Source organism: Aplidium turbinatum, chromosome 1, assembly GCF_918807975.1.
Source record: "Aplidium turbinatum chromosome 1, kaAplTurb1.1, whole genome shotgun sequence".
Lineage (NCBI taxonomy): Eukaryota > Metazoa > Chordata > Ascidiacea > Aplousobranchia > Polyclinidae > Aplidium > Aplidium turbinatum.
Genome location: NC_137472.1, coordinates 47,573,798 through 47,585,798, shown reverse-complemented (window position 1 = coordinate 47,585,798; position 12,001 = coordinate 47,573,798). Strand labels below are relative to the sequence as shown.

General features: G+C 37.7%; 1 protein-coding gene across 1 annotated transcript; it reads left to right on the top strand.

Moving 5' to 3' along the window:
• Positions 1-4,630: 4,630 nt before the first annotated feature.
• Positions 4,631-9,975, top strand: LOC145776091 (beta-1,3-galactosyltransferase 5-like). The gene is made up of 4 exons (XM_082587499.1): positions 4,631-4,761; positions 5,814-5,965; positions 7,310-7,532; positions 9,038-9,975. The coding sequence occupies exons 1-4, from the start codon at positions 4,661-4,663 to the stop codon at positions 9,639-9,641; spliced, it is 1,080 nt and encodes a 359-aa protein (XP_082443625.1). The 5' UTR covers positions 4,631-4,660; the 3' UTR covers positions 9,642-9,975.
• The last annotated feature ends 2,026 nt before the right edge of the window (positions 9,976-12,001 follow it).

Sequence of the window (12,001 nt, the reverse complement as noted above, 5' to 3'; positions counted from 1 at the left end):
AAAAAAGAAGTCATGTGCTGTTGCGATCCTCAATTAAAGTCTTGCGGTTTTATTTCAATATAAACTTTACTTTGGGTGTTTGAAAATCATAGAGAAAAAAGAAAACTTTTGAAATTAATAAACTCTTATAGGCTAGCAAGGGCGTTTAAATTTCAATACAACCAATAAGAGTTTAAGCCAATAAATAGTACATAAAAATTTTCAGTACAGCATTACAAAAATAATCACAATTTTAAAAAAGGAATAGGCCTATTGTTCTGTCATAGAAGAAATGGCTGAGCTGACTCTCTGACCTGTTAGGCTGCACGAAACTAGCTCAAGGTCAGTGGCGTAGCCAGGAAAACAATTTGGGGTGGCCAAATATTTGATGAATTGAAGAGAACGACAAAGTGTTTGATTTAAGACATCGCCACCTGATGTGCAGTGGTCCATCCTGGTGGGTTGAGCAAGGGGAAGATATGAAACTGGTGGGGGTTAGAGCGTGCCGAAGGCACGCGTATTCTAGGGGGGTCCGGGGGCATGCTCCCCCGGAAAAATTTTGCAAAATTACACTTAAATAATGGATTATAGCGCTTTCTGGAAACACTTTTAGGGTAATATGTGTATGAAATTTATTAGCAGAAAAACAGCTATTAACTTATTAAAGGTAGCTCTTACACACGAACGGGCAAAATCTGCGGCTAAAATTAGAGAACACCAAAAACTCAGCTACACAAAAACCCAACAGAGTAAGCCATTCTGAAATTGCTTTCACAAATTAGTTAAAAGAAACGTAAATCGAGTAAATTTTGCGCAATTTACGATTTGCAAACTTTATTGGTGTCTTTCTGTGTGTCTAAAACAAGTCCTTGGGGTGTTAACTGTTAATAGCCAGATGTCTTGGAAAACGTTATAAATTTCTACAAACTTTATTATATTTTCAACAAAGGGCTCAACTTCGGAATCCAAACTTTGAAAATTTGGGGGGGCCATAGCCCCTTTCGCCCCCCCCCTGGCTACGCCTATGCTCAAGGTGACCATGTAAATTGAGAAAGAAATTAAATGGAATGTAAATGAGAAATAATTGAGTATAAATAAGCGAATAACACAATATGTCAATAATTTTTCTTCAGATGAAATTTAACAAATCAAATCCAGGTAACGTATCGTTACAAAGTTTAAGCCCAAAATAACAATTTATGACGATTTAAATGCACATGTCACTCTTCAACTGACATAAAGCAAACAAAATTTAATTTCAATCAAAAAAAAATCGAACACTGAACATCAGCCTATATTGTTTCAACGTAATTTGCTGATGCTTGACATTTGCACATTAACAGGGAAGCAGCTGATGCATGGCTGATACAGTCTTTCGCTGCTTCCCGTCTATTGTGTTATCTAGATTGCTATGGTGCTATTTTATTCGTATTGTTCATAATTGTACCTTAGGCTACTAATACTATGCTCGCAACATACGAAATACTGTAGGCTACAAGTTTTCTCTCGCTCTCTCTGCTATAATCCTATGTTATTCTTTTACTAGCCTACGTAAAGGCAACTTCTCGTAAAAAACAATCAGTAAAAACTAGGTTGCGGTCAGCCGATGTACATTTCGCCATTAGGCTGCAATATCCAACACACAGCGGTACATTTCCATCCAAGAATTCTAGGGTAACTCGTTAAAATATACTGGATCTACTCAACAGAAAGTGGTGGAGCACAGTACACATAATACTGTGCTTATCGTCCTAACATGTAAGGCCATTTAGCTTAATTAAAAAATTAATACTGTATGAAAAGTCTGTGTAGCCTATACAGAAGGAAGATAGCTTGTCATGAAATATGCTTACACTACAGTCAAACAAATACAACAAGCTGCTGTTGTGGCTGACAAATTAATTTAAATAAAACAGGAAAACCGAGACTAATAGACTAATTCTGCATCGTTTTTTTTTTTTTAAAAATCGGCTAAAAAACTTGTTTTTGCCCTGGCTGTCACAGGCTCAAGCCGACCTTAATTTATGAAATGTGCTTTGTGGAGAGTTTTTAAATCGTAGTGTTACGTAACAAAAACAATGATCATTGTTAGATAAAAGACCAAACTCATTCAAACAAAAACCATTAGAGTCCAAAACAAGGGACATTTTAGAGTTTCTAATTTCAGCAAACTTACCGATAATTGAGCAGAAATGCAGTCCAGTTGTTGTTAGTGTTCGTGTTTATGTGTAGGCTATATCGAGCGTTTGATGTAGAGTGCAGTATAGATTGTCAGTAGAAGGGTTGTAGGCTACTCAGTGGTGGCCTTTGGGGGTGGGAAAACTGGGCAAACACTAGCAGAAAGCAGTAAGCTATCTTAAACTTTTCGAGAATGCTCTGAAGCATCCCCAGAACTTGCTGGAGACCTTGACAGTGAAGAACTTTAGACTGAAGTGCAGAGCTTAGTTGGTTGGTTTTGATTCTTTATCCTCGGACTGACAAAGCCTTGATAGCTTATTCCTGGTATTTTCACATACTTGTAGAGGCTCTTGACATAGAGCCGGCTACCGAGATTGGCAGAGTGAAGTTTTCCAATTGTTGAAGTGTTCTTGCCGGATAATTATTCCAATCACTAGGTGCCGCTGAATGGAGAACAGTCCTGAAATGCGTTGTTCAAGCGCACACCCCGAGAATCGAACCAGCGCCGCGTGATCTTGAACCGGGCGCGTAATCACTGATCTATCGGGCGGACGTAGGACGAAGGGCGTAGCTTCACAAGAATATATTCACCATTGAAAACAAAAGAAACCACAGTTCTCTCTGTTTTACAGTAGGTCATTCTGTATCAAAACAAACTGAATGTTGTGTGCCCTAACTTGTGTTTGTGACAAAGCCTATTTCTTATTGTGCCAGTTACTGTAGCTTCAGGAGAAAGATCATTTTCTAAACTAAAGTTGATAAAAAATTACCTTCGTTCTACAATGAGCCAAGAACGATTGGTTGGACTAGCTGTTGTTTCAATTGAGCACAACATGGGCACAACCTTGGACAATGCTTCTCTTATTAAAGAGTTTGCCGCAATAAAAGCTAGAAAGGTGCATTTTGTGTAAGTGCTGCAGACGGTTGGTGTAGGACTGGGAGGGCACTGGGTGTGGGGGTACAACATAGCATCAGAGTGGTGTGAAGATGTCACAGCATGAAATACACCATTTTCGCTTACCATCGCTGTTTGTTGTTGTATCGTGTTAATTCATTTTTGTGTTATTGTGATTTATGGTAATTTGAATTGCGTACTTTAATTTGTCGATACCGGGCTGTAGGGGGCCCTCATATTACTTCTTGCCCAGGGCCCACAAAGCCTTAAGGCCGCCACTGGTTGTACTCCAACCAAGAGTGACAATGACATTGGTAAAAAGTTGTTTGGTTTAGCTTAGCAGATTCAACAGATAAAAGGAAATACGAATATATTCAATGCATTGTTTGAACGGAACGAAATTCTTCAGCATAATTGTAATTTAAAGCGATATTCGAAACAAAAATATTTCATTTTAAGGGGAAATTCTTAATCTTGTTTTCGTTTCAAAATAATTTTTTTAGTGAACCAATTTCAATTCACATCCATTTTTCTCAAACTATTCTGAGCAACTGACACAATTTCTAATCCTAATCTGATAATATTAAATACTACAGTAAAATAGGCTCTATGCATTGGTCTTGCAAAATATTTTGCACTAATAATGACATTTGTTCAATTCGCTTTCAATTTATCACTTTTCTACGCTAAATCCAATTATGCGACGTCATAATCTCTGGTGCACCTCAACCGTCTTCGTACGAGTGCCGGGAATTTCCGGTCAACCGCTCATCCATATAGAGTGATGCTGATAAACAGACTGCAACACCATATAATCAACGTCTGCAACAAACTGACTTTAGCAAATTCTTCTTCATTAGGAGATCAAAATCTTGTCCTGGACCTATGGTATCTATGACGTCGCATAATTGGATTTAGCGTAGAAAAGTGTTAAATTGAAAGCGAATTGAGCAAATGTCATTATTAGTGCAATATATTTTGCAAGACCAATGCAGGACCAAATGAATCGTTCTGTCGACCTAACGTTCTGTCGATCAAATGTCTTGTCGACCACACGTCCTGTCGATTAAATGTCTGTCGACCAAACGACCGTACACCAGGTGCACCCATGCCTGTCTCGGTAGAGACAGCCCTATTGGGCAGATGTCTGTCTCGGGGATGAAAGAATGGAGTGTGGTGACATTTGACTTCCATTTATGCTCAACCCAATTAGCTGCAGCGATGTTTAGTTTTTCAGGTTTACTAAGCAGAAGTTGTGCAACTGGCACCAAAGGGTGTCTTGATTTCAATCGATGGTGTTGCTTATTTAAGGGAGCAGAGACCTTGGGTTAGGATAGGTAGGTGTGTTGGCTGCAAAAGCCCGTCGACCGAAGGACGGAGGACTTCTTTACGACTAAGCTTACCGAGTTAGATGCCAGCAAAGATAAGGAGATTGCCCAGTGGTGTAAGACGCTGGCATACGGTCAATGTGCTCAGGGCGTTGTTAATGGCATTGTCGATGTTATGGCTGTATCGTTGCATGGCACTAAGACGATACTGCTGTAAGTTTGTTTTCGCCTGTTCATGACGTTATTTTTCAGCGATTTTGATACCTAAGTTACTACAAGAATGAAAGTTTTTCATTTTTACAAGCCCTTGATTGCTGGCCTTATTTTTATAATCGTCTTTCTTATTGCTGCAGAGATTTTTGGACATATCAACGAGCAAAGGTAACAAAACTAATCAGCTACAAGTTGCAGTTTTTATTCCACACAGACATAATAAACGAAAATCAATGATATACAGAAATATATTTTGATCCTACCTTCAATAGTTAATTTATGCATATGGAATACTGTAAAACAAAAGGCAGCACAACACAATAGCCCATATTTATTCTAAGTAAGTCTTTGCATTCACATGAATATTACAGTAGTTGCGTTTCATGTTGGCAAAACTTCTGCTTATAAACGTTAACGGAATTTCAATGCAATCGTGCAGTTTTGAATACTGGTGACACATGGAAAAAGGCGAAGAAGAAATTATTTTAAAAGTTTCCCAAGTTTGTTTGAAAACTTTAATTTTTCTACTTGTTTTTCATTTGTTTTGAAACAATGAAAACGTGTTCATACAAAGATTAGAAAAAGAACTAGACCTACATATAAAGATTAGAAAAAGAACTAGACTTGTTACACACTGAACCCCGTGAAACTTGTGCAGTTGTCAGACCCCTTTGAATGAATTGCGGATAACCTGAGTTTTATGAAAAACGATTTGAAGCATTTTGATGTAGATCTTGTTTTTTTTAAATCGTTTTGATAATTAATTCGTCTTGAGATGTCGCATTCTTTAACTCGGTGTGAATGAGCTGAATTGCTAATTGCTGCCACCTAAGTTTGGTTTCTCCAACTTTAAAACGCTCATGTAAGGATTGGTGCTTTTAGCGGTGTGCCAGTGCGGCGCAAAGTCAGATGAAGGTTATTCAGCCTAGAAACAGCCATATCTAGCTAAATTTCTTTCAGTGCAAGATCATTTCGAAGTAATCTAGCTGATTCAAATTTAAAAATTGGTATCGTTAAAATGTAGGATGAGTATGGTAATTCTGTGCTGGTTATAATTAATAAAAAGACATTAAAAATATTAACCATTTTGTGAGAGACCTTTTTTCACGAAAATCTTGCGTAAACCACTGCCTGCTGATATAGTATTCAGACTTTAACTTATTGAACATATGACCCATTTATATTTGTTAAATTACACACTAAACAAAAACTTTCCACAGAGCAATTGTTCAGTCAAGAAAGGCGATTCAAAAGCTTCGAGTATCATCTGAAAGAACGCATTGCGAAACATTACGAGGCAGGCCAATATTTTTGAAGGAACCACAGTTGAAAAACTCAAGTTGCATCAAAAACTTATGTGTAATGTCGAAACGTGCGTTCTATTCATATTATTAAAAAGTCGACCACAGTGGTCTATCACTATTCACTATTGTTACAGTTTAATTTATTTTCCTGTCATGAAATAACCAAAGACGTTTGTTAAAACCATAAACAGACATAACCCAGCAGCAACAACACTACATTTAACATTTCAAAAACAACAAGCTAACGTTTTCGGCTAGTCATACAACTCTTTTCAAGCCCATTAGAAAAATATTTTTAAAAGAAATATATACTAAAGAATAATACACTATCACAGCAAAAATATGGACAAATCTAAGCATTTGAGAAACTTGTTGAACTAGCTCACACAAAATGAGAACTGAAAAAATTACGCAGCGCAACGGGTCAAGTATTTGAGAGGTAAAATTAATTATATAATTATTCAGAAAAGGACTCAAGCAGATTACGCAAGATGGACAGAAGCACAGCACGAAATAGTGGCACAAACAAAGTAACATTACGAGAATTTGCGTAATTTTTCAGTTATTATTTTGTGAGCGCTATAGTTAAAGCAAGTTTATCAAATGTTTAGATATGTCCACATTTTTGCTGTGATACTGTATGATTTTTTAGTATTTCTTTTAAAAATATTTTTCTCATAAGCTTGAAAAGCGCTGTAAGACTAGCCGAAAACGTTAGCTTATTGTTTTTTTGTTTTTATAATGTTAAATGTAGTGTTGTTGGTGGGTTATATCTGTTTATGGTTTAAAAAAGTTACCTCTCTACCCAAATTGTAAGTTTGTAAAAATATGAAAAAATGCCAGAGACATTCTACTGTAGCCTACTATAGGCTATCGCAATAGCGTAGCTAGAGAGGGTTACAAACACCTATTCAAATCGTCTTCCTGAATGACGTTAGGAAAATGGAATCAATACAAAATAATAATATGAATGTTAGCTTTATTGGTGTTAATTTGTTGATTGTAAGGTCGAACAAGGTTGAAGTCCATCCCTTCCTTTGTGGCTACGCTACCGGACTACATAATGGAAATAGTACGCTCAATAATTAATGAAAACTTATTATAGACACAATGATGAAAATTAATACGATTTTTGTAATGGTACTACCACTATAGGCTGGCAATACATGAAAGTTAAAAGAGAATAAAAGGAAATTTCGGCTTCAAATCCGCTAGATTTTCATGAACAGCTTTGTAAGAAGTAGCCTATAAGAGCAGTGGTGCGCTTTCTAAACGTAAAAAAAAAAACTTTATACAGAGTTTCGGACATGCCAGCTGCAAATAGCTTTTGTCTGTGCACTGCACAGTTGTCACATTGACATGTTATGCCGTTTCAAATTTTATCAGAGCATACAAATTGGGATATATTTCAGGTATCAAATGGAAGATGGTAATTTTCGTGAAATCTTCTGCTCGGAATTTTGCTCTTCGTGAAATAATTCGTCGAACGTGGGGATCTCTGAGCTTGGTGGGTGGAGCACAATTTCAAACTGTTTTTGTGGTTGGAAACACTGATTTAAACAAACAATCTTTGCTGGACGAAGAGGAGCAAAGATATCACGACATTCTTCAAATAGAAGCTTCTGATGTCTATGGGTAAAAGTGCTTATAGTAATATATTATTTTTATAGTTAAGTGCTTTCAACTGAATACTGCGAAACGTGAAATCTGTTCTCGAGCGTGCGCTTGAGCAACGCGGCACATTGGTGGGTGTTAGTTATCAGACAACAAGGCAACGAGCGAAAACTTCACTCTGGTAATCTCGGTGACCGATCGTGAGTCAGTGCAAGGACTTCTAAATAGTGCTACTATTTAGAAGTCCATGATCAGTGACTCAACGCCTCAGCAAGTATGCGATGCCGCCAAGGTGACCCTTTAAGGCAGCTGTCTCAGTCCGAGGATAAAGATTCCCACAATCGAATAATTTACATTTTTCTAGAGGCCAATTTTAAGTGCGTGAAATACTTAGCCTACACTTAACATCTGGCGAAATATTTATATAGGGGAAAGGTGTGTATTTTGAACCCCTTAAAGAAAAATAAGCACAACTCAGCCAACTTCCGGTCAATGTGTATTATTTTTCACCCAGATACAGTCTAGGTACTTGCAAACCGGTGTAGAAAATATAAATCACATACAATAAAAAATTACAGAATAATTAAGCAATAAAAAATGTTCAAAAATGGTCCAAATTACACATATGGTGTGTATTTTGGACCATTGGGGTGTGTATTTTGGACCATTGGAGTATGTAATTTCAACTGAAGTTGCTTGAGGTCTTCGAAATGAAATTTCTGGATGACGGTTCAAGAATCCCTTAAGCCAATCTTTTTTAGCCAGACCCTTTTCACTGTTGAAGCGGGTATTGATATTATTGGCAGACGCAATGTCATAGGCAAGCTTTCTTAAATCTATGGCCCCTAAACCATAAAATCTTCACTCCATTTCCAAAACATGTTTGACCAGTTGATCTTCAATATTTTCGGGAAGATCAAGTTGTCGACCAATGGTTTTTGACACTTGTGTAGCATATTTATTGGTAGCCTGTTATGGACATGTTTTAACACTACAGCTTTGGGAATTTTGAACTGACGCGATGCTGCATAGGTGAGATGACTGGTCCAAATTACACACTGTCATGCACTGTTAAAAATTACCAACTATGACTTTCACACTTGGTTACAAGTCTTGTAATTGAGCACAACGTCTCCTTATAGGTTAAAGATAATACCAACATCATATCAGACTTAAACGTCATGCCAATAACGTCTCAGCGCTTAGCAATCAACTCCCCAAAATAACATCAGCATACCCAAAACCACAAATTCCAATCTCCCGTCCACGTTTCTAAACCTAATGAGCTGATTTTTTACATCCGGGCTATTATTATGTTTTCTTTCAAGCTGTTCAAAAATACTGACAAAACGATTTTTATTTTTTGAGTTAGGGGACTGGTCTAAATTACACACTGGTCCACGTTACACCACTTTCCCCGAGTTAAATTTGGTAGCGCTTCCACTGTTGCAGGTCAGTCCGTTATTCAATCTAATATGAAATGTGCTTACTAAAACATTAAATATGATATATTGAACTTCTTGCAGTAACGTTCATGAAAAGGCTTTAGCTTCGATGTATTGGGCCACAGAAAATCTCCCGGGTGATTATTTCTACGCTGAAGCTGATGATGACGTCTTGATTAATTTAGGACATGTAGAAGAAAATGTTTCTGAATTCAAAACAACTTCTGCAAAGAAGAACTGGCCAGAATTCCCCATGGTTTGCATGAACACAAGGCAACATTATGGAACTCCAAACAGAGATGCTAACAAAAAACATTTCTACACTGAAGAGCAATACAAATGGCCGTTTTGGCCAGATTATTGTCTCGGAGGAATGTATGTCGTTAGTATTCCAATTGCGAGAGACTTATGGAAAGCTTCTCGCACTGAGACACCATTTTCAATATCGGATGTTTGGATCACCGGTATTTTGCGCGAAAAAATTGGGTTAAACAAGCAAATGGTTGTCGAAGCTAGGCCCACGCCTTGCCGCCATTTTCATGGATTTTCTGCAGAAAAACCTAATGCTATAAAGGAAATGATGCAACATCATTGGAAAAAAATGTACCAATATGCAAAAACTAAAGGATTCTGTACTTGTGACTTGACAGACTGGGGCGCGATCCCCGAATCGGATACAATGTAAAATGTAGGTCTAGTTCTTTTTCTAATCTTTGTATGAACACGTTTTCATTGTTTCAAAACAAATGTTGCCCTTTGCTGCTTGTGATGATTCGGCCATACATTGGCAGTGTTTTTTTTTTTTTATTGAATGCATTTGTCTATTACCTATTTAGGTATTGTACGGATGCGCGATTAGAAAAAATACGTGGCAAAAAGTAGAAAAAATACGCTTTTTGTGATGTAGGCTTGTGTGTATTGTCTCTTACTCTTAGCTGCTGTATTCGCACTTGGAAAAATTTGTGAAGTTTGGTGTCATTTAATATTTGTTTAGTTTGTCAAAAATACAAAGTCAACATACTGTATTTGAAACTTTGTGTTGTAATGTAGGCCTAATTTTTATTTTAAAAATGTTGGTCAAAATTTCAATTACATTTGATTGATTGATTGAATTTTTATCCTCGGACTGGGAAAGCTTCTTGCAGAGCTTAATCCTGGCAGTTTCGCATACTTGTAGAGGCTTTGAATCACTGACGCAGGCCCGGTCACCGAGATTGACAGAGTGAAGTTTCCGATTGTTGAAGTCTTGTTGCCGGGGAACTATTCCATCCATTAGATGCTGCTGAATGGAGAGCAGTCCTTAACGCGCGTTGCTCAAGTGCACACCCCGAGAGTCCAACCAGCGCCGCTTGATCTTGAAGCTTCTTCGTTCCAGAAGTGACGCGCTAACCAATTGAGCTATCGGGGCGGACATTTAGCCTACTTTTAGAGCTAACTGCAGCAGTTGAAAAACTTTTTTCAATAAATAAATTTAAGATCGCTTTGACATTCTGTATAATTATTAGGGTGTTTCATTTTTTCACCATTTTTGAAATTCAAAATGCCTGGGGTCCCATCTGGTGGTATTTGGGGAAAAAAGTTTACACCCCAATTTTTTTTCAATTATGACGTCATATTGAGGTGGTCCACGAGGTTTGAAATTTTTGGGCCTCAAAATCTCGAAATTTGGCCGTATCTCCGGAAGCGCTTATCATAGATCGACAAAATTAGTATCAAAATGCGCAGAAGGGTCGGTTTCCTATACCTGATGTAGAGAATATTAAGGTCTATGTGGTTCAGAAAAAAAGTTATTTAAAAAAATCTGATTTTTGGTATATTTTCTCTTGATGAACAAAGATCAGGTGATCAAGATAAAGTTTTTCTGTATTTTTCCACTCTTGGAAGCTGTTATTGCGTAATAATAGTTGGTGTTAATGTTTCAGTACTGGGCTTGTCTAGTCTTGCTATCTGGTTAAGCAAAGCCCCATCTTGCATTGCTCCGGGACCCTTCTTGGCGCCGTCCACAAAAGAAATGACATGGGAAAGATACATTTCGTTTATGTGGAACATGCATTAAAGGGTATGAATATCATGACCAACTTCATCATTAAGATAATTGACCAGTCGAGTATTCTCCGGACTTTTTTTTCCTGCGTTGAGAGCAGTCGTATCAGCCATGACTGAATATACTTGGGATAGGTGAACTCTGCAAACCTCCTGGATGATGGTGCCAAAAATCAGTTCTGCAGTGACCGACACACTTTTGGGAAAAGATTTAACAAGAAGCACACTTCCGTGCTTCATGCCATTATCATCAACAAGTTGACCCAAGAAAACGTATCGATCTATTTTATCGACAACGCGCCCATCATAACATAACTGCATGGCAGAAGCTGAGTTGAAAAGGTTCTCACTTTCCATCAGAAATTTTTCTCGCGTTTTTTGTCGTTGGCGGTATGCTGTCGAAGGTGATGCAGCATTGCAGCTACTTGATCTTTTCCAAGAACCGACCTCATAAGATCTGACTGCTGGCGTACCGAAGTCATCCTACGATCAGCAAGTACACAACTTCTATCATTTATTGAAAAAGAATGTACTTTCTTGTACACTTTTCCCCAAACAGTTGGTTTCAGAGGCTCGTATTCCTTATCATCTTCCCAATTCATTTCCCCATCAGAGTCGCTTTCGCTACTGTGTAGAAGACATCTAACTACTTCATTTCTTTTTCTCTGTTTCAAACATACCAGTGCCGATGCTTTGGCAGATTGTATGCCAGAAGTGCTAGGTTTCTCTGTTTGCTGAGCATTGGAAGACCAGCTTTGTTCCATATGCCAACTACATCTTTCAGCAGTTCATCTTTCAAATCTTGGAAATGGGGTATTTTCTTCAAAAACTTAGGATTAGTTTCGGCTACTTTCTTCCTCAAGTTAAAATAGTGACTGACTATATCTGAATTAAGGAGAAGCACATTTCTCTCCAATTCCTTGAAGTTTTGCATCGACATACTGATACCTGACCTTAATGCCATAATGACACTTAATCTAAAGCAGGTGAGCAGCATACCTC